The following is a 21,965-nucleotide window of genomic DNA, read 5'->3' on the forward strand; positions in this document are numbered from 1 at the left end:
TGCCCCTCTTCCAGGCCAGCTCTCTGCTATGGCCAGGGAGTGCAGTGGAGGATGGCCCAGGTGCTTGGGCCCTGCACCCCATGGGAGACCAGGAAAAGCACCTGGCTCCTGGCTCCTGCCAGGATCAGCGCGGTGCGCCGGCTGCAGCGGCGGCCATTGGAGGGTGAACCAACGGCAAAAAGGAAGACCTTTCTCTCTCTGTCTCTCTCTCTCACTGTCCACTCTGCCTGTCAAAAAAAAAAAAAAAAAAAAAAGTTTTATAGGCATAAAGCAATCAGTAACTGACAACAAACTTAGAAAAGCAGGTAGAATTCCTACAAAAGTATTCAGGCTCTTCTTTAAAAGCCGTATGTTACCATAAAATTATTGTTTTTGGGTAGGTAAAGAAACTTTAATCTGTATGAGAGAAGCACGAGAGTCTAAAATGTCAATTCTCAAAATGTTTTGTGGAATTCTAAACCAAGACCTCATAGGGGAATTGGTTTTTTATTTAAGTAAGTTTGGGAAATTTTGGAAATTTGGAAATTTACAATAGATATTAATATGTAGCTCTGAAAACTCCTGTAGTAACTTCACTTTTGTTAAGCGTTCCACAAACTTATTTATTCATGCCTGTTTCACTAGTTTTTTGGGAAACTTAAAGAAATATCTTAAGTTGCCTCTTTTTTTAACCATATGTAAACAACTGAAGTACAAATGTATGAAATTTCAGAACACTTTCCTGAAATAAGCCTTTATTAAATCAGCAGTGCAAAGAAAGTGGACTAGGACTTTTCTAGACCTTAGTTTCCTTATCTGCAAAATAAAAGGGCTTGAGTAAACCCCATGATGCCCTCAAGTTTCACCCATGTGGTAGTATATGTCTGAATCTCCTTCCTCCTAAAGGCTCGATAATACTTTATTGAATGTACATATTGCATTTGCTTATCTATTCATCCCGTAATGAATACTTGGATTGTTTCCTATTTTAGGCATTGTGAATAATACTGCTGTGAACATGAGCATGCAAACATCTCAAGACCCTGCTTTCAGTTCTTGAGAGTATATCCTGAGAACTGGAATCACTGGATCTTAGGATCTATTTTTCCCAGCTTAACTGCAGTATAAATGACCAAAAATGCATATATTTATAGTATACATTTTGATATGGGTATACACTGTAAAACTATTAAATCAAGATAATTTAACGTATCTATCACCTATTTATATTTTTGCCTTTTGTGATAAGAACATTCCAGATCTACTCTCCTGGCTGCTCTCAAGTGTACATTATTATTTAAATTCTGTCACCATGCTACCAACAGATTGCCTAAATTTACCCTGTCTAGGTAAAATTATGTACCCTTGACTAATATCTCTTAATCCCCCCTTTACCATCTCTACCCTAGTCTTCGAAGATCATCACTCGCTTCATAGAACTCATACAAGAGTTCAACCTGTTTAGGTGTGAAATACAAGTGAATCAAGCAGTATTTGTCTTTCTGTGACTGGCTTATTTCATTTACAATAATGTCCTCTAGGTTCATCCTTGCTGCAAATGACAAGATTTCCTTTTTAATAACTGAATATATTCCATTGTATATACTATATTTTCTTTATTCCTTTACCCATCAGTAGACACTTAGGTTACTTCTTGGCTACTGTGAATAATGCTGTAGTAAACATGGGAGTAGAGATATCCCTTTGTTACAAATTTCATTTCTTGTGGATATATAAACAAAAGTGGGATTGTTAGATCACATAGTAGCCTTATCTTTAAATTTTTGAGAAACAGCCATACATTCTATACAGGCTATGCTATTTTATGTTCCTGTCAGCAGTGTACAAGGGTTATCTTTTCTCCACATCATCACCAACATTTACATTTATATATGGCTTTCCCCAGAGTGTGTTCTTGGCCTTTGTTGAAGATCAACTGACTGTAAATGTGTACATGCACTTCCAGGTTTTTTATTCTGTTCCATAGCTCTATACATCTGTATTTATCCCAGTGCCGTAATGTTTTGATTACTACAGCTTTATAGTATGTATGCTTTTAAACCAGGTATCATGATTCCTCTAGCTTTGTTCTCTTTATTCAAGATTGGTTTGGCAACTTGGGATCTTCTGGGGTTCCATTTGAATTTTACAATCGGCAAAGTTTTAAGAAGATATGAGACTTAAAGAATAGAAAGAGAAGGCTAGTACAGTCATATTAAACTTTAAACTATTGCTTCTTTTCATTTTATTTGAGAGATCTTCCTTCCATTAGTTCATCCTCCAAATGCCCACAATAAACATAGTTGGGCCAAGCTGAAGTCAGGAGCTGGGAACTCGTACCACTCACGTAGGAGACCCAGCAGAAGCTCTTGACTTTGACTTGGCCCAGGCCTAGCTTTTGTGCCCACTTCGGGACTGAACCAGTAGATAGAAGATCTCTATCTCTCCTTCTCTCTCTGTAACTCTGTTTTACAAATAGATAAATAAATCTTTAAAAAAACCCACTATGATTTGGTCAGGATCAAATTCCAAACAATTCTGAGTCTTAGGGCTCCAAGTAGCCTATTCCTTCTAATTCATTTTCTTCCTTCATTATAGATATCCTTCTGTTCTCTTTAATGGAATTGGCAAAAGCAACAAGGGACAACCCTTCTCCCTTTTGACTAACTGAACAATCATGCAAAGATAATCAGTATACTATTAAAAATTTCTTCCCAGGTCCCCTTAAGATAAAGGATACACACACACACACACACACACAGACAATACTGGTATCCCTGACGTGTCCAGCAATTCAATTGAAAAATAATGATGAGGAAATCAAATTTCAAGGTAGGAAATCCTAACTCTACTTCTGCTATCACTATACATTCAACACTTCAATGTTTCTATTTTCAGATTTAAAATTAGGGAAAGTAAGGTTATTAAAAATTTTTCAAGGTATTAGACATGAAAACCAAGCTTTTATAGTTTGTGAAGACAATAAAGTAAACCTCAAAGCCATGCTAAGAATCATTACCAGCACCTGATTGAGATTAAACAAGGCACTAGAATCTTTACTTTAGCACAGGAGGCGATTAAGACAAAAACTAAACAAATATTGACATTAGAAAGATTGGGGCTGTTTGGATCTAGGTACAGGTTGAAAAATCATTTACTGGACAAAGTCCAGGTATTCTAAGTTTTAGAAGGGCAGAGAGGCCCCTGCCAAAACCAGAGGATAAACAGATATCTCCAAGTTCAAATGTTACAGGTCAACACTGAGTTCACATTGTTTAAATAAATTGAAGTCAATCATTTTCCAAACTACCTGTTCAGCTACTGAGATACAAGTCTTGCCTTTTAAGGGAATTTTCTAAAAGCAGTATTGAAAAACTCTGTACTCACATAATTAAAGCCAGAGAGAATATACCATATGCAGCTAGATACTTTCCCAGAGATATTAGCAACCATCATTGGTTGCCATGTATATGTACATGCAAAGATACAAATTTTCTTGTGTTTTTTTCTTGTCTTCAAAGATTTGCACAATTTCGAATCGTTCTTGGAGATTTTAATTTTGCCGGTATTCAGCAAGCCAATTGGATCTTGGGACCCATTTACTTCATCACTTTCATCTTTTTTGTGTTCTTTGTCCTTCTGGTAAGAATATAACCATATATTCTTTTTTTTTTTTTTTTTTTTTTTTTTTTTTTTGACAGGCAGAGTTAGTGTGAGAGAGAGAGAGAGAGAAAGGTCTTCCTTCCATTGGTTAACCCCTCAAATGGCTGTCACGGCCGGAGCTGCTCAATCTGAAGCCAGGAGCCAGGCGCTTCCTCCTCCTCTTTCTTGCGGGTGCAGGGCCCAAGCACTTGGGCTATCCTCCACTGCTTTCCCGGGCTACAGCAGAGAGATGGAATGGAAAAGGAGCAACCAGGACAGAATCTGGTGCCCCAACTGGGACTAGAATCCAGAGTACCGGCGCCACAGGTGGAAGATTAGCCTAGTGAGCCGTGGCGCCGGCCACCATATAGTCTTTATTTTTTTTTTCTCCCATATTTTTAGAGTAAAAATGAAATCACTCATTTAGAAGAAACTGTACTATTATTGCTTGGCTATCAGAGTACTTTACACTTATTAAGAATGATGAACTCAATAAATTAATTATTAAGGATGCCTAGTAGTCCAGGGTCTCTAGTCCAGTAGCTAATGTTTTCAAATTATCCAATGGGAGATATAATCACAGTAGTGATTATAGTGATCTGAATGTTTGTCTTGGCCAGCAATGGCTAAATCCCTTAGACATTAATATAACTTGAATGTCTATGGTTTCTCTAGGTTGAGACAACCCATACCAGGGGGTATGAATTCAGTCTTTAATATTTGTGATTTCTAGGAGTGACTAGGATGGGTCTCTCATACGTGTTCAGAACCAATCTATTTGGCACTGTTAACTGTCCTCCATGAAAACACTTTAAAAAAATTGAGAGAGACAAAGAGCGAGCGAGCTCCCATCCACTGGTTCATTCCTCATATGCCTGCAACACCCAGGGCCAGGCTGGGGCCAAAGCCAGAAGCCAGGAACTCCATCCAGTTCTCCCTCATATGTGGCAGGAACCCAATTACTTGAGCCATCATTGCCACTTCCCAGGGTCTACAATAGCAGGAAGCTGGAGTCAGAACCTGGAGCCAGGTATGAAACCCAGGTACTCCAATATGGGGTATGGGCATCTTAACCAGCAACCTAAATGCCTGCCCCCATAAATGAAAACACTTTTGATGGATGTAAGTTATTCCCTGGTGAAAGCAGAGAGTCCTCAGGGCAACAGAGCTGCACCACAGTGAAAAGTGGGGAACTGCACTCAGGGTGTGAACATCCTCTTCATATCTGTGCTATCTGGACATTAGTAGTTTGGGGAGGCTTAGTAAGATTATTAATTTAAGCAGCTTCAGTAACATCCTTGTGAACATGTAATTCCATTGTTTTCTTCTGATATGTATTACAGATAAATTAATGTGCTTAAGCATAAAATATGTATTAACAACCAGTTCATATACATTTTACCTTTTACTTTTCTCACGTATCATAAATACATTTGCCCATATTCAAATACTACATATTTTCCACTGTACCCTAAATAACCATTTCCCTATTACTGAACATATAGGTTTTTAAAATTTAAACCTAATTTTACAAGTCCTAGCACTTTTTAAAGTCATTGACTTTAAGTTTTACATTAAAAACTTTTACAGTAATTTTTTATTGAAATGATTTTTTAAATATTTTTTCATAGAACATGTTCTTGGCAATAATTAATGATACCTATGCTGAAGTGAAAGCTGACTATGCAATAGGCAGAAGGCCAGATTTTGAACTTGGAAAAATGATAAAAAAGGTAAGTCAAATTCTTTTCCTAATTAAAGTTTAAGATAAATCTTACTCAGTTTATACTCTTATAATCTGAGTAACACTTAAAACCCCAAGTGGTGGTGCTTTTTGTTTTTTTCAAGTAGTTAATGTTTTTTTGTCCAGTGTTACTCATATTTACATCATTTCAGGACTAGGGAGCTAAGATACACTTTTTTTTTTTGACAGGCAGAGTGGACAGTGAGAGAGACAGAGAGAAAGGTCTTCCTTTGCCGTTGGTTCACCCTCCAATGGCCGCCGAGGCCGGCGCACTGCGCTGATGCGATGGCAGGAGCCAGGTACTTATCCTGGTCTCCTGTGGGGTGCAGGACCCAAGTACTTGGGCCAGCCTCCACTGCACTCCCTGGCCACAGCAGAGAGCTGGCCACAGCAGAGAGCTGGCCACAGCAGAGAGCTCCGTTGCCGGCCGCTAAGATACACTCTTCAGTTTTAATATGGAACCAAAATTATTTCAGAGTTCAACATTAGAAAGGGTAATAAAGTTACTTTCTGTGGGGAGCAACTGAGACTAGACTAAGTTACTAGAATTAAGACTTATTCTATGCATCTGCTCTCCCACAATATGGCGCTGGGGAGGAGCAAACAACTATGCAGCTGCCTCATCAGTTTGATAAGCTGCAGGAGCTGATCCTGCTCCTGATTGGAGGAGAGCAGCGTGCTCGGCGTGTGGGTAGCAGAGTTGGGATTGCTGGAAGAGGACTATAAAGGAGGAGAGAGACAACATGCACCAGGAACATCTGAAGGAACACCTGAGCAGCCCCCTAGAGAGCCGGCCAGTGGTGTGCCGCTCCTCTGCGGAAGTGGGGAAAGTGGCAGGGGGGGCCACCCCTCCACGGAGGTGGAGGGGTCAGCAGCCAACCCGGGAAGGACCAGCAGCAAACCCGGGAAGGGCCGAGCAGACAAAAGAACAGCGCAGAGTCCTGTCTCATTCCTCCGCAAATGGGAGAGTGCCAACTTTCTATATGCCAAGCATTTCTATATGCCAATTCTTCCTTCCAAAAACTTGCCAATTCAAAAGTTAGTAAATTTCTATAAACAATTCAAACTAAGGATCCCATATGCCTTGTCATCCTCACTTTCCTGATTCTGTTAATGGAACACAATTCACAGTCACTCCTGATGTCAAGGCTTCTATAGAACTTCCTTAAGCTTCTGGAATTCAAAGACACTTGGAATTCCAACTGCCATTAAACTAGGATATACAGGACTTTTCACCCTGGCTTCTCATATGGTAACATGTTAACTTTCCTAGCCTCTTCCCTATAACAGCTAACTTCTGATCTCATCTGATTCCCTGGGCCTGTCAAAATAAGTCCTTTTTAAAAATTCCTTTTTAAAAAAAAAATATTTGAAGCCGGCGCCGTGGCTCAATAGGCTAATCCTCCACCTTGCGGCGCCGGCACACCGGGTTCTAGTCCCGGTTGGGGCGCCGGATTCTGTCCCGGTTGCCCCTCTTCCAGGCCAGCTCTCTGCTATGGCCAGGGAGTGCAGTGGAGGATGGCCCAGGTGCTTGGGCCCTGCACCCCATGGGAGACCAGGAAAAGCACCTGGATCCTGGCTCCTGCCATCGGATCAGCGCGGTGCGCCGGCTGCAGTGGCGGCCATTGGAGGGTGAACCAACGGCAAAGGAAGACCTTTCCCTCTCTGTCTCTCTCTCTCACTGTCCACTCTGCCTGTCAAAAATTAAAAAAAAAAAAAATTATTTGAGAGGCAGAGCATAGAGTTATAGGAAAGAGAGGGAAGGGAGGGATGGAGGAAGGTAGGAAGAGATGAGGACAATCTTCCATCCTCCGATTTACTCAACAAATGGCCAGGTGGCAGGGGCCCAAGTACTTGAGCCATCACCTGTTGCCTTCCCAGGCACAACAGCAGGAAGGTGGATGGGAAGCAGAGCAGCCAGCACTCCAGTTACGGGATTCCAAAGCTAAAGCAGCTGCTTAATCTATTATGCCACAACACTGGCTCCCCAAGTCCAAATTCTTTAAATATTCCAGGTCTTCCTCAAATCTTGCAGTCCCAAACCATTAACTGTCATTTAACTATATTATTTTTACCTTTCCCACCTCTTTAATAAAATATTTGAGAGGCAGAGAAAGAGAGAGCTTGAACTCATTTGCACTATTTCTCTAAATACATGGAGATGGGGCTGGCCTAGGCCAAAGTCAGTCTCCAGGGACCCAATGCAGATCTCCCACCTGGGTTGTAGCTGTCACCGCAACTTCCCTGGATTTGCACTGGCTGGAAGCTGGAGCCAGGAACTGGAGCCAGGAGTCAAACCCAGGCACTGTAACGTAGGATGTGGGCATCTTAACAGCCAGGCTAAATACTGCTCCTCTGCCTCTACGTACACAACACCAAACGGCCCAGTCTGTCTTGCCCAGTTATTCTCACTACCTCCTGTGGGCCTCCATTCTTCACTACCTGATGCCTGAAAAACTTGTATTCTTTGTATTTTTCTCTCTTCTGAGCATTCTATTCCTCTTGACAGAGTGGAATCTGCTATTTTCTCTCAACACCTATCACTCTGAGTTGTAGCAGAGTCCTCTGTGTACCAGTCTCACCTCCTCTCCACCTTGACTATCTCTGCATGTCACTGGCTCTGCACATAGTGCACCACAGAGAAAAGGTCCAAGTAGCTATGGGGTAAACGAGGTTGAAGAACTTTGTCTAAGAACTTACTTTCAAAAGATAACACTCTTAAAACAGCCCCAAGTGAACTTAATTTTGGGGTTTTTATTTCCTTGTTTATCTCTTGAATATGTTTGGTTATATGCATTAAAAGTATTAACATCCTTAATACAGTATGTATTAATACTTAAAAAAATGTTTTTCAAGTTCAGGTGTGATGCCTTCAAGAGAACCCCTTTTACTTTTCCAGCAGCAGAGAGAAACCATAGGTGGTGACAAGGCCAAAGAAAAATAATCAGCATTGCCTCCATATTGCTTTAGGTTACTGGTCCCTAGAGAAACTTATTTTTTGCCTTGATCAAACATTAACACAGGATATTATTTAATGAATTTTCAAGTTATATTTAATCATGCCCAGGGTTACAATGATGCTCTTGAGAAACTGAAACTGAAGAAAGCTGGAAAAGATGAAGACAAGAAAATGTAAGCTGATTTTCCTAAAATTGTAACTTATTATTAAGTTCTATAGAGATACTCTTCAACTTACAATAGAGTTACATCCTGATAAACCCACTGTAAACTGAAAATATTCAAAGTGAAAAATGGATTTAAAACACCTACCCTACCAAATACCACAGTTTAGCTGAGCCTACCATCAGTGTGCTCAGAGCACTTACCTTAGCCTACAGTTGGGCAGACTCCTCAAACAGAAAATGTATTTTAAAATAAAGTACTGACTTCTGTGTAATTTACTGAATACCTGTATCCAAAGCACACGCTGGCAGCATAGCCCACTGTAGAGCATCAGTCATCTCCCCTGTGACACGAGGCTGACAGGAGCTGCAGCAGCTGTTGCTGCACAGGTCTGCAACATAGAATCATACCGCATCTTGCTAATCTTGGAAAAATCAAAATTCAAAAGATAGTTTCTAGCAGATGTGTATCACTTTTGTACCATCACAAAACCAAAAAAAAAAATTCTAAGTTGTACCATCCTAAGTCAGCAACCATCTGTATTTTATGAGAACCTTTGAATGAGAATAAAATTTTCAATGAAAACCACCACCATCCAATGTGGTGATTCTAAATACGCTGTTAGTACATCCCAGTAGTGCCTCCTAATCTCTGAAGACGTCATGAAACCCTAAGCAAACTTATAATTTAGGATGCCATGCTATTCAGAAGGGGAGAATAAAGTCCCTTTAAAAAGACAAAAAAAAAAACAAAAAAAAAAAAAAAAAAAAAAACTACAGTCTACATTAAGTATATTCATTTATCTCTGAATAACATTTTACACATAATACTTACATACTTAATATTTGTACTTACACATATTTGCACTTACATTTACTGAATGTTTTTGAGTTTTAAACTGTTTCCCAAACCCAAATCTCTGGCAGGGGACAAAATACAGACTTTTTTCCCTGCTAGTGACATTTGATATTCCGGAGAGTAATGGTCACACTTCCCAAATACTTAGCATTTATTATCAGAAAGAATAGAACTGCAATTCAGATCCTTACTGAAGATATGACTATATTCTGTAGTGTATTTCCCTTTTTACTTTCTAATGCCTCTGGTTTTTATTTTATATTCTCAGGAGGAGAACCAGCGAAGATTTGGCGGAACAAGCCAGAAGAGAAGGCTTTGATGAAAATGTAAGATTTTATTTTTTCATAAACACAAATGGTAACTTTATTAGAAATACATATGGAAAAGTTCTGATTAAAAATTGAACCTTGTTTTTATCAGAGCAGTAGTTATCACCTCCAAAACAAACCTCACAGAATCTAGATTCTACTTCTAGAATCTAAATCTAAATTGCACACAATCTAGATTTTACATTCTACTTCAACTCCAGTGTTTCCTCTCTCCTTTTGGTACTCTCAGTCAGATACTCTGGCCCTGTACTCACCATGGAACTGCCATATTAGGTATTTGTAGTGAGTACTGGGATGACTATATAGTTTTCTTCTTATACTCATTACTGTAATTATTTTATTTTTATATTTCAAAAAATTATATATTTAACAAATTTTAAATTGAAGGTGTGTGTGTGTGTGTGTGTGTGTGTGTGGAATTAAGGAATACACACCCTTCAATTAAAAAAGAAAATTAGAACAGTGCTCTACTTCTGGTCATCCTCACCACCACAAAAAATGCTTAGAAAGAAGATAGAACTGTAAGATTAAAACAGGCAAGCAAATAAATACTAGAGAACTTTCTGTCAACTAAAAAGATTAAAATGAATTTTGTGGTATTGCATTAAAATTGTAGTTGTCTGCACACAGACACATTTATTTTCTAGCTCTGTCCACTAACAGGACTAGAAGAAATGACACCATGGTAGCAATAAGCACAACTGGTACAGAGATTAGGTTTTCAAATATCATTATCCTCTAATGGGAACCAGGACTAATTCATTAGAGATTTGCCAACATCAGGGCTAGGAAATACAAGATGGGTCTTACTGAGTGAAAAAGTAAAGCTGCTCTAAGAATGATGGAGCTCTGTTAAAAGGACGCCAGAGTCAACTTAAGAGGTTAACTGGCCAAATCTGGGAAAACTTAAGACTCTAATGAATGATGATAAAAAAAAAAAAAAAAAAAAAAAACAGGATTCCCTGAGTCCATACTGATCTAAACATGCAAATGAATAAAATTATGATGAATAAGGAAACACAAAGCTCTTCACAAAATACTATCACAGGCCAGCGCAGCGGCTCAATAGGCTAATCCTCCACCTAGCGGCACCGGCACACCGGGTTCTAGTCCTGGTCGGGGCGCCAGATTCTGTCCCGGTTGCCCCTCTTCCAGGCCAGCTTTCTGCTGTGGCCCGGGAAGGCAGTGGAGGATGGCCCAAGTGCTTGGGCCCTGCACCCCATGGGAGACCAGGAGGAAGCACCTGGCTCCTGCCTTCAGATCAGCACGGTGCGCCGGCCACAGCGCGCCAGCCGCGGCGGCCATTGGAGGGTGAACCAAAGGCAAAAGGAAAACCTTTCTCTCTGTCTCTCTCTCTCACTATCCACTCTGCCTGTCCAAAAAAAAAAAAAAAAAAATACTATTACAAAAAGAAAAGCAATCATGTATGGCAGACAGCAGCTTCATCAAATACAACACATTAATCAAACGTACAACTACGTCTAATCTTTTCCACAAAACTCCAATAAGACAGCATTGTAACTGCTATGCCAGGAGCTTTTGCCAGGTCTCCCATGTGGGTGCAGGGGCGCAAGTACTTGGACCATGTTCCACTGCTTTGCCAGGCATATTAGCAGGGAGGTGGATCAGAAGTGAAGTAGCTGAGACTCGAACCAGTGCCCATATGGGATGCTGGCGTTGCTGGTGGCGGCTTTACCCACTATGCCACAACGCCAGCACCTGATTTTCTTAAAAAGAAAATATTTTCAAACTGAATCACAAGGCACATCTAGTTCTATGCTAAATTCTAAAATATAAGCTTAAAGTGATTTAGAAATGATAAATATAAAATCATGAGCAAAGGTATAATAGGTAAAACATCAGATTACCAAGGGTCAAAATCTAGTGTATCAAGGTAGACGAAAGCTCTAAATGACACCAGGAGCACCTTGTAAGGCCGATGCCAATTTTAACAGTTAGACCTATGTGCCAAATAACAGCATCAACTTTAGTAAAAAGTAAAGGAAAAACAGGAACATATTAAAAAACAGATCAAGAAAAATAAAACTAAAACAATGTAACAAATTCTCTGGGGCCAGCATCGTGGTGCAGGAGGTTAAGCAACAGCTTGTAATGCCGGCATCCCACATCAAGTGCTGATTTGAGTCCTGGCTTCTCAACTTTTTTTTTTTTTTTTTTTTTTTTTTAAAGTAAAGTTACAGATGAAGAGAGGGAGAGATAGAGAGGTCTTCTATTCACTGGTTCACTCCCCAAATGGCCACAATGGCAGGAGCTGGGCAGATCCAAAGCCAGGAGCCAGGAGCTTCTTCTGGGTCTCCCAGGTGAGTGCAGGGGCCCAAGCACCTGGACCACCTTCCACTGGCTTTCCCAGGCCGTAGCAAAGAGCTGGGTCGGAAGCGAAGCAGCCAGAACTAGGACTGACACCCATATGGGATACTGGTGCCACAGGTAGCTTAACCTACTGTGCCACAGCGCCGGCCCCTGCTCAACTTCTGATACAGCTTCCAGCTACTTCACCAGGGGCTTGGGACTCTGCTTCTTCACAGAAAACCAGGATGGAGTTCCTGGCTTCTGGCTTCAGTCTGGCCTAGTCCTGGCTATTGCAGGCTTATGGTATATTAACCAGAAGGCAAGAGATCTTTCCATCTCTGTGTCTTTATTTTATTTAAGATTTTATTTATTGGTGCTGGCACTGTGGAATAGCAGGCAAAGCTGCCACCTGTAGTGCTGGCATCCCATATGTGCGCCAGTCCAAGTCCCAGGTGCTCCAATCCAATGGAAGATCTCTCTGCCTCTGTATCTCTGTAACTCTGCCTTTCAAATATAAATATATATATATATTTCAATATATATATTTCAATTTTATTTATTTTATTTGAAAGGCAAGGTTAAAGAGAGGTAGAGACACTGAGGTAGAGATCTTCCATCTGCTGGTTCACCCCCCAAATGGTTGCAACAGAGCCTGGAACTCTGTCCATGTCTCCCACATGGGTGTAGGGGTCCAAGGACTTGGGCCATCTGCTGCTGCTTTCCCAGGTGCATTAGCAGGGAGCTGGATTGGATGCAGAGCTGTCAGGACTTGAACCACCACCCATACGAGATGCCGGCATCTGTGGTGGTGGCTTAACCCTCTGTGCCATAGCACTGACTCTCTGTACCTTTCAAAAAAATAAAATAAAATTTTAAAAACAATTTTAAAAGATGCACTTACTTATTTGAAAGGCAGAGTGACAGAGAGGGAGAGCTAGATAGATCTTCTGTCCTCTGGCTCATACCCCAAATGGCCACAACAGACATGGCTGGGCCAGGCCCAAAGCCAGGAGCCAGGAACTTCATCTGGCTCTCATGTGGGTGGCAAATGCCCAAGCAATTGAGTGATTACTGCTGCCTTCCCAGGCCCATCAGCAAAAGGCAGGACTGGAACATGGAACTCAAGGGCACTTCAGTAGACGCTAGCCTCACCAGCGTGCAAGCCACACTGAGCCTGCTGTGCCACACAAGGGACTCCAAAACTTTTTTTAAAAAGAGGAAAAACAAAATGAAATCATGAATTCTCAGGAAACAAAATAAAAATATTATGTACCAGAGGAAAATTAAGTCTCAAATTTATCAATAAAAATCAAAGTGAAATTAATTTTAGTATTAATTTTAGAAAATAATAGAAATAAATATAAAAGCAGTAAACAAGAATGTAATTTAAATTAATAATAGGTTGATTATTTGAAAAGATTAGAGAAAGGAAATCACTAGCTAACCAGTGGAAGAAAAAGGAGAAAACATAAAGAGAAATTACAATAAGGAAAATTAATCAAGAAACAGAAGGAATTAAAAAATAATACTATGAGACTTTTTTTGTCATTATACAGAAAATTTTTTAACTGAATGGATAATTTTTCTATAAAAATATTAAAACAGATTCAGGGTATTTAAGTCATTCAGGACACAGAGAAAGGGGAAACTTCCAAATTAATATTATAAAGTGACTAAATACTGTACCAAAGGAAAAAAGAAACCTCAGATGTAAAACTTGAACCCAAAATCCTAAATAAAATGTTGGCAAATAAAATTTATCACCACACAATAATATATCACGATCAGATAGGGTTTATTCTAGGAACGAAAGAACAGTTCAAAATTGGGTCATCAACTATTTATCATAACTCATTGTATTAAAAAAGGAAAATTACATGATCATTTTCCATAGATGCTGGGTATTCGTTAAGCTTCAACACCTAATCTTGGGGAGAAAACAAAACAGGAATCAATAACACTTCATTGATATAAAAACAGTCTCATCCATAAGCTACCATCTTAATAGGAAAACACTGGACACAACAGACAAAACAATGATGTAGTAAAGAAATTAAATGTTTAGACAAGAGATATATTAGGTGTACAAGAATCACAAAGAGGTAAAACTACCTCTATTTCAAATGATTCTTCTAAATTTTTGAGGTATATAATGAACTAAAAACTTACAACAAAAAGAAAATCCAATAAAGTACTATGAAAAAATAATTCATTTAAATACAAGTATGTCATATATACAAAAATCAGTGTTTGTTAAAAACTGTAATAGGTAACCCTATTGATAACACCAACAAAATACAAAATGCTTAGCAATCTACAAAAATGTTCAAAACCAAGATACAGAAAAATTTTAAGCTTTCCTTACAGACACAAAAATATATCTGACCAAATGAGAATTCACAATACATTTATCAACCTGGGCCTAGTCAGGAAAAAAAAGAAACACATATGTACTTCAAACAGAAAAAAAATCACTGTAAGAAATTGGTTACACATACATATTTAAGACCAAGTATAAAATGAGAACTCCAAGGCAACTCAAACACAATAACTGTAGGAAGAGGCTACCAATTTCAGGTCTGAGGCTACAAAGTGGAACCTAGTATCTTAGAGAAGGGCCTGTGGAGCTGGTGCTCAGGCGTCGGAGAGCGCACCCTGCCCAAGAGGCCTGCTTCAGATACTTCTGAGGGGTGTGGTGAGGCTAGTTCTGAGGAGCAGCAGGATGGTGCAGCCTGGAGCCAGCCCTTGCTGCTGGCCTAAGTACGATTACATAAGCACTGCCTCCAGAAACAGGAAAAATATGAAGTCCCTTCTTCCCTCCCTGCCCCAAATAACAGCCGAATCTAACAGAAACCCAGGTAGCGAGAGAGTCTGGGGAATAAGGCTTCCAAAGCCTGAGATCCAGCATCACAGCGAACAGGAGGGTCAATTTTGAGTTGAGATATTAACTAGTTGACTCAACCCACCATCTTTTTGGCTATTTAGCACACATATTTGCAACTTCTGTAAAATAATATCAAGCTTCCATTATCAGATGGAACTATCCCTCATACTTCTACCCCACACCCCCAAAATGGGAGGAGCAAAGACCCAACAGTCATTGTATTTTTCTTTGTATAATGCTAAGAATTCTCCTAGTAGAGACACTATTGTTTAAAACTTTGCAGCCTAATGTTTAAACTTCAAAATTCACTATCACCAACATTTCTTGTTTAAAGGGAGAAACACATAAACATGCAAGTAAAAATGCACAGCTGCTCCAGCCCTTGCTGTAACAGATCACAAGACTGTAGTTGATATTTTTAACTTCTTCCACTACCTATTCCTTGTCATTCCTTTTGCCCACAGCCAAGACTTCAGCTGGCTGCATGAGGATTAACTGAACCTTTATTAATTCTGCAACCAAATCCTCAGTGGACCTGTCTTCAATAGGATGCCATGGTTTCCCATTACCTGCTATTTTTGGACATGGAAGTATTAAGAGGCACCCAGAGAATCCCCTGGTAAACTAGCCTCCTCTTGCCCATTTTGGAGCAGTAACCCAGTTTCCCCTCGGTAATGGGGATCAATCACTTCAGTCATCTGAGTAACGACTTCTTTGCCAGTTGATTCTGTAGCATGAGGAATCCCACATGGCCATGCAGTAGTCCTAAATTTCTAAGTCCACTGTGTTCCTTGGAAGCACACCATCTTTAAGGATTTGTTTCTTTGGACCTTCCTTGCTACCAAGTATTTATTCATCAGTTAAGAGTTGTCAGAAAAATAGAAATCATATAGGGAACTCAACAGGGGGATTTCATGTAAGAGAATTCACGTATGAGGCAGTAGAGGCTGTAAGAGCCTGTACGGACACTCAGGTAATCCAGAGGCAGCTGCAAAACAGCTTCCACCTACAGAGGATGTAGCAGCTTGACAGGAGGATCCCCCTACCAGGAAGAACGGTACCACTTCCCTATGAACTTCAAGAAAGAGTTCATATACCTAAGTGTTAACTGTTAAATTAACAACAGGAAGTCACTGTGCACTACCTTCCCATGCAGGACTTCTGTCCTCAGAGTTGTATTATAATAATGTCTAAGTGCTCGTAAAAGATGTTATCATTCTTGGGTGCTTCTTTAAATTTAAGTTTCAAAAAAAAAGTGAAATTAAATTCAAGATGCAATAACTTTGAACAGCCTGTCTCAACTGTTAAGGAAATTTTTCTTTGATGCAAACTGTTGAACTCTTAATATAGAGTTGGACTTCTGTATATAAGGTTAATTGAAAATGGATCTTAGTGAAGAATGGGACTGGGAATGGGAGAGGAAGGAGGAGGAGGAGGAGAAGGGGGAAGGGTAAGAGTGTGGATATGGTGAGAAGAATCACTGCATTCCTTAAATAAAAGGTTTCTTCAAGAAAAAAAAAATACTTCATAGAGAAGTGAGAAGGCTGGGATGAGTTTTTTAAAGGATGAGTAAAGTTTACTCTGCATATTCAGCCCATTATCACTAATCCATCTGATGTTATAATCAGTCTGGTCATTAAAAATTGGCTTGGGGGCCTATCATTTTAACATGTTAGAAGTAAGTCAAAACGTGGGTGCTGTCATCTGTCTATTCTTTCCTGCTTCAGATATATTGGTTTAAAGTCATTGATAAAACTTAGAACTTAACCAGAACAGGTCACATGTCTCAGGTAAACAGAGGGTGTGGAAGTAGGCATCACTATCCTCCCTGAGGAAGGTAATCAAAACCCTTATACAGGGATCCACTTTATTACCAAGGATTATTGCTGGAAAGGGCAGTAACATACCAATTTATGGAACAGTTTTGTGAATCACATCTGGATGCACTGCCTGCTCTTTCCCTAAGGCTGTCCCTATTTTCAACACACAGGGCATTTTATTTTCCAGAAATTGGAGAAAAGATTTTTGCATACTACAAGGAAAGTGAGTGGCAGTGAGAATAATACACAGGAAGGACCCTTTAGGATCAGGGAAGGGTACAGCAACATAAACTTTCTGGTATGAGCTTGTCTGGGGGTACATGAACAATTTGGAGCACAAAGTTGGACTAAGCAACAGAATAACTACAGAAAGATTGAGGTAAGTCAGCAGCAGTTGGTAAGTAACTGCTGGGAGAGTAACGAATACCACCAGATGTACTTTGAAATTCATTCTCTATATCACAGAACAGAGGCACAGAAAGAACATCTCAGCTTTGATGAGTGAAGGAGGGAGTCAGGAAGAAACTCAGAGGGAGATGCAAAGGGAAAGGCCACGAAACAAGAATAATTTATAATTAAACAAACAGCCTTCTCTGTGCCAACCAGCTCTTTCACCAAGTCCTCCAAGGTGATTTTGCTGGTGCACAGACCCCAAAACCAGAACCGGCAAAAAGGGCAGTAAGACTGAAAATCCAAGAATAGTTTCAAGTTCCTTCTTTGTGATGCTTGTGTATCAGACATGAAAAAAAATATATAAAACTTGCAAACTTACTTGTTCTCTAAATTGACAGGAGATCAAAAGGGCAGAGCAGATGAAAAAATGGAAAGAGAGACTTGAGGAAAAGTATTATTCTGCAGAAATTCAAGATGACTACCAGCCTGTCACTCAACAAGAATTTCGAGAGTAAGCATTTGTTGTAACCAATATGTGATACTGTGATAGGGGGATTAGGAACATGAGTTGTACTATTTTCCTGAACCTAGAACCTTAGTGAAATATCATTTCTTAATTTTCTACCCAGTTTCAAAGCACATGACTCTATCTGCTTAACAACAAAAGATAAATTTTTTTAGCCCTACATCTGTAAATAATAACTGCCATTTATAGTTGATGTGGATAGCAGATACTGTTCCCCACACAGCTTTAGTGGCTTTATAAATGGCCATACAAGCCACGTTTTAGAAGCTTACAATACTGTCTTCCTTCTCAAAGTACTTCACAGTAGGCACTAAAATCCTACTATATTACTGACTCATCCCCCACTTCCTTTTAAATTACCTTCTAGACTCTTTTTATATGCTGTGGAGCTGGAGAAGGAATTACGCTACATCAGTTTAAAACTAAACCGAGTGATGAGAAAGTTTTCAGCTCTGCAAGAGAAGTGAGGTGAGAATCTATGATACAAATCACTGAGTATTTCTGACTTAATCATATACTGAATTATTTCCTAAATTGGTTCTCATTTCAGCCAAACTTCTCAAAAACACTAAACCACTTCTCATCAAACTGTTCTCAGGGTCAATAATAATCAAGTGATTTCTAAGACTTCAGTTTTCCAGAGGGGAACCACTATACAACCCATGCATACTAACATGCCTCTGGTCAACACACACTGGTACACACACAAGACTTTATAACAAGATTTATTATTAAATTCTAGCAATGTGAAGTACAAAATGCTACGGTTATTGGGCCGGTCTCTAAAAGCCCACTGAGTAGGTCAAGTTTTCTAACTGTCACAGGGTATAAGAACTCTAGGTGCTTTCAAGTGCATCAGGTACCGTGTTCTGATTTCCTTTGACCATACCTAAGTAAAGGTTTAGAATTCTAGAAAACCATTAATATATAAGACTCAAGTAAAATAATCTCCTTCCAATCTTTAAAATTCAAAGTCCCCTGGAAAAAGCCAAAGTGTAATGGAACAAACTCCCAACCACCTACAGACATTTCACTAATATCTTCAACCTGGAAATTCACATAGACAATTTACAGAATAACACATTTCTAGTTTTCCAGAAACAAAACAAAGAGCAACGTAGGCTGATATATCAGCATCAAAAATAACATTTTGTCTGGAACTCACAAATGAGAATGCTGCAAGGGCCCTGTCTGACTGGAGAGAGAGCTGTGTATGGCTGGCATTTTGGAAACTAGAGGGAAATTCTTCTAATAATTCTAAGCTACATAAGCCAGCCAAAGCTGAAAATGTTCTCTGAGCCCAAGAAACATTGGACCAAAGCACTCAACTTCCACACTGGTGCACAACAGTCCTTGGATTTTAAAACTTGAGTAAAGAGATTTTTAAATCACTACCCACCATCCTCATGCCAAGCACTTCTTTTTCAGACTATACATCAAGTTTCCTTAGTAGGGTAACTCACTGTAACAAGGAAGCTCGCTCACTCTCAATCAGTGGTCTTGCTCTGCCTTACCACTCCACAAAGCTGTAGCCAGTCAAGTAATCTGGTAACTCTATGTCCCCTGAAATAGTCCCTGGGTAGGGTAATTCAAACAAAAGCCTAAGAACACTAAGGCAAGGGAACATTTGATGTCTCCATTCTTTTTCCTTTTTAACACCTTCTCAAAAAATAAACAAACATTTACAATGACTCAGGACAAGTACTTTTATTACAAAAGTCTATACAATGAAGTGCCAGACACAGCAATGCAATATACTGGTAGACATATATATCTATATAATATTTGTATATAGATATACAGTTTTTATTTGTACCAAAGGAAAACTATCACAAACTGCCTAATTCTACCACCTACTGCTCAAACTATGACACACAATACTGTCACACAGCAGAAGTGTTGCCATGCCACTTTTATCTATTCTACTTGCAGCCAAACATTAACACTGAATAACCAACATCATGAAGCAGCTGTTAACTCTAAAATGAAACCTGTCAGGCCAGTGACTTATAAAAATATGGTACTCATATAGATTTAGCATTATAAAGAAGGAATATATTATTTAAAACATTTAAATAGTGCATATGGACATTTTTGCATGTGGTATATAAAATAAAACATTCATATAAAACAATATACAGTGCACAGAAAATCAGATGTTTGAATACACTGTCTGGATTCCGAATTAACTGAAATGTACACTGCACAATGGATTTAAACCAAAGTGATACAACTTTTGGCATTTTCAATTTCACTTTACTAGGTAGGCATTATGAGTCATCTAGTATCAAAAGAAACCACTCCCAAAAGCGGGGGTGGGGGGAGGCTGGATTCAGTATTTTTTTTACATCTCCAACTACATATTCACTACCACTGGATTTTTTCCCTCCCCCCCAAAAAAGGCATTGCACACACAAGGTGAAATGTGAAGTATCAGTGACACTACTACCAAGCTACTTCACTGTGCTTACTATGAAATAGTGCTGGAAGTCTGAGGTTCATGCTTCCCTCCCTTATTAAACAATGCTGCAAGATTCCATCTCTGTATGGAATAAACTGTTAATAGTAGTTAGTTAAGGAAACCATGCATGAGTCACTGCATGCAAAACATGGGCACAAGGTGAGACACTCATCAATACAAAAAAGCACCAGGTAAAAAAAACGTGGATTAAGACTGACCTAAGTTTGCTGTTGTACTATTAGCACAAATGAAGTCACCTGCTGTGAAAAATGATTAGCAGAATGATACCAGGAGAGTACCTGAAGAAAAGCCATGCAAAGCCAAAGAAAGTAGGCTAAGAGTCAGTGACAAGGGCATACCGCTGCCCATCCTGAAAACATCTGCTTTACACAGCATGCAATTTAGCAAAAGGTGGTCCCTTTTACAGGGTATTGTTTATATGAATTTTGCTGATTAAAAGAGGAAAAAAAAGGTACAACCCCTGAAGGTATATGTAAAAATGCAGTGGTACAGCCCTTGTTAAGAACAGATTTACTTTAGGCATAATGATGATTTTGCAGAGTTAGGCCCATTTGATTGAACACACAAATCAGAGCACCATCAGAATTCCTACCTACTGACATGGCTATTTTCTCACATTATCTGGAGGTGGGGGAGGGGACAGCACACAAGATCTGATCCAGACAAATCACATCATCACCAGCTGATAAACAGTAACTGAGGAAACAAACAGTAACTGAAGTCCCATAGGCAGCATGTGATATGATTCAGTTCTGTGTGTGATGTGTGGTATATGTTTTCAATGTATTAAGCAAGGTCACTTTTTGGTACCCACAGTTATCTTCATCCAGGAGTTGTGTGACCACTGCATCGCAAAATTTTGCTAGCATAATACCTGTGAGAAGGTGTCACTTTGGGAATAAACAGAAAGGTGTTCCACAGTAGGCCTTGAAATTTCAGTTTGATTTTGGTTTTCTAGGAAAACAACACAGTTGCGTATGTGCACTTTTATAGGCTTTTCTTTCAAATTTTCAGTCATTCTGTAAGAAAAAGGCAACTGAAGAATTCAGTGTGAAGATTTTCCTCTCAATTTTCTTCAGTAATGGAAAAAAAAAGATGGTAGTAACAAAAAGCTTTGTATTTTCAGTTCTTGAAGTGGAAAGGATAAAATTCTAGTCTTTTGCTAACAGGATATATGTGCAGTACAAAACAATGAAGGAAGCTGCATGTCTGCTAAAGGTGGAGAGGTCGGTCTGTAGTTACTGTGGAACATCACCTGCACTCCTGAGGGGGGGCCTACTTACCCTCCACAACCAAGTACAAAATGAAACTCTGAGTGCCTGAAAAAATGAACTCAAGTACCAGCCAAGTACACATGGATGATAACATCAAGGGACACACTGACTTTAAGATATGAATTGTTCAAGGAGTATATTTTATATGGATTTTGAAGAATCTTGTTTGCTGATAAGAACTTCAAGAAGCCTAAGCTTCGCTTTAATTTTCTTGTACTCCCTGTACTCCTCAAGCACTGGAACACGATCCTCTTTCTGGGCATTCCTAGGGAAGAAAATAAAAGCTGTAATACCTTAGAGAGCCTCTGGAAACTACAGACTGAGAAGCTGTCCTAATGAGATACAATGTTACTGAACAGAAATTCAAATAAAAGTTGCTCTGAAAGAGAAACGGTTATTGGACTAATTCCCTCATTACCCATGATGCTATACTTATCTATGATCATTGTTGATTAACTAGAAGTAAGTCACTATTCACTAAGAATCCATTGTTAAGACTCTGCCAGATCTGTGTGTATTGAGTGTAGAAGTCATTTCACATTTTTAGCTAACTGTGGCTCCAATGAATTAAGATATAAAAGTACCTATAGCACAAGATTAG

General features: G+C 39.4%; 2 protein-coding genes across 32 annotated transcripts in view; one reads left to right on the forward strand and one right to left on the reverse strand.

The window, feature by feature from the left end:
* PKD2L2 (polycystin 2 like 2, transient receptor potential cation channel) overlaps positions 1-21,965 on the forward strand; it is a 77,927-nt gene that overhangs the window by 23,991 nt on the left and 31,971 nt on the right. For 2 of the 6 annotated variants that reach the window (XM_008255070.4, XM_070076144.1), the window contains 7 exons: positions 3,501-3,621; positions 5,253-5,354; positions 8,433-8,497; positions 9,615-9,672; positions 17,481-17,593; positions 17,976-18,076; positions 20,907-21,755. In XM_008255070.4, coding sequence (XP_008253292.1) covers positions 3,501-3,621; positions 5,253-5,354; positions 8,433-8,497; positions 9,615-9,672; positions 17,481-17,593; positions 17,976-18,075 — 559 coding nt within the window. In that variant the 3' untranslated portion in view covers position 18,076; positions 20,907-21,755. Of the gene's footprint in view, positions 1-3,500; positions 3,622-5,252; positions 5,355-8,432; positions 8,498-9,614; positions 9,673-16,859; positions 17,354-17,480; positions 17,594-17,975; positions 18,077-20,906; positions 21,756-21,965 lie in introns of those variants that run through there. The other 4 variants (XM_070076141.1, XM_070076140.1, XM_070076142.1 and 1 more) reach the window with 4 other exon arrangements.
* The window catches only part of FAM13B (family with sequence similarity 13 member B), a 99,922-nt gene continuing 91,720 nt past the window's right edge, over positions 13,764-21,965 (reverse strand). For 19 of the 26 annotated variants that reach the window (XM_070076131.1, XM_070076127.1, XM_051844249.2 and 16 more), the window contains one exon: positions 13,764-21,629. In XM_070076131.1, coding sequence (XP_069932232.1) covers positions 21,506-21,629 — 124 coding nt within the window. In that variant the 3' untranslated portion in view covers positions 13,764-21,505. The remainder of the gene's footprint in view (positions 21,630-21,965) is intronic. The other 7 variants (XM_070076138.1, XM_070076135.1, XM_070076137.1 and 4 more) reach the window with 1 other exon arrangement.

Source organism: Oryctolagus cuniculus, chromosome 6 (genome assembly GCF_964237555.1).
Source record: "Oryctolagus cuniculus chromosome 6, mOryCun1.1, whole genome shotgun sequence".
NCBI classification, from domain to species: domain Eukaryota; kingdom Metazoa; phylum Chordata; class Mammalia; order Lagomorpha; family Leporidae; genus Oryctolagus; species Oryctolagus cuniculus.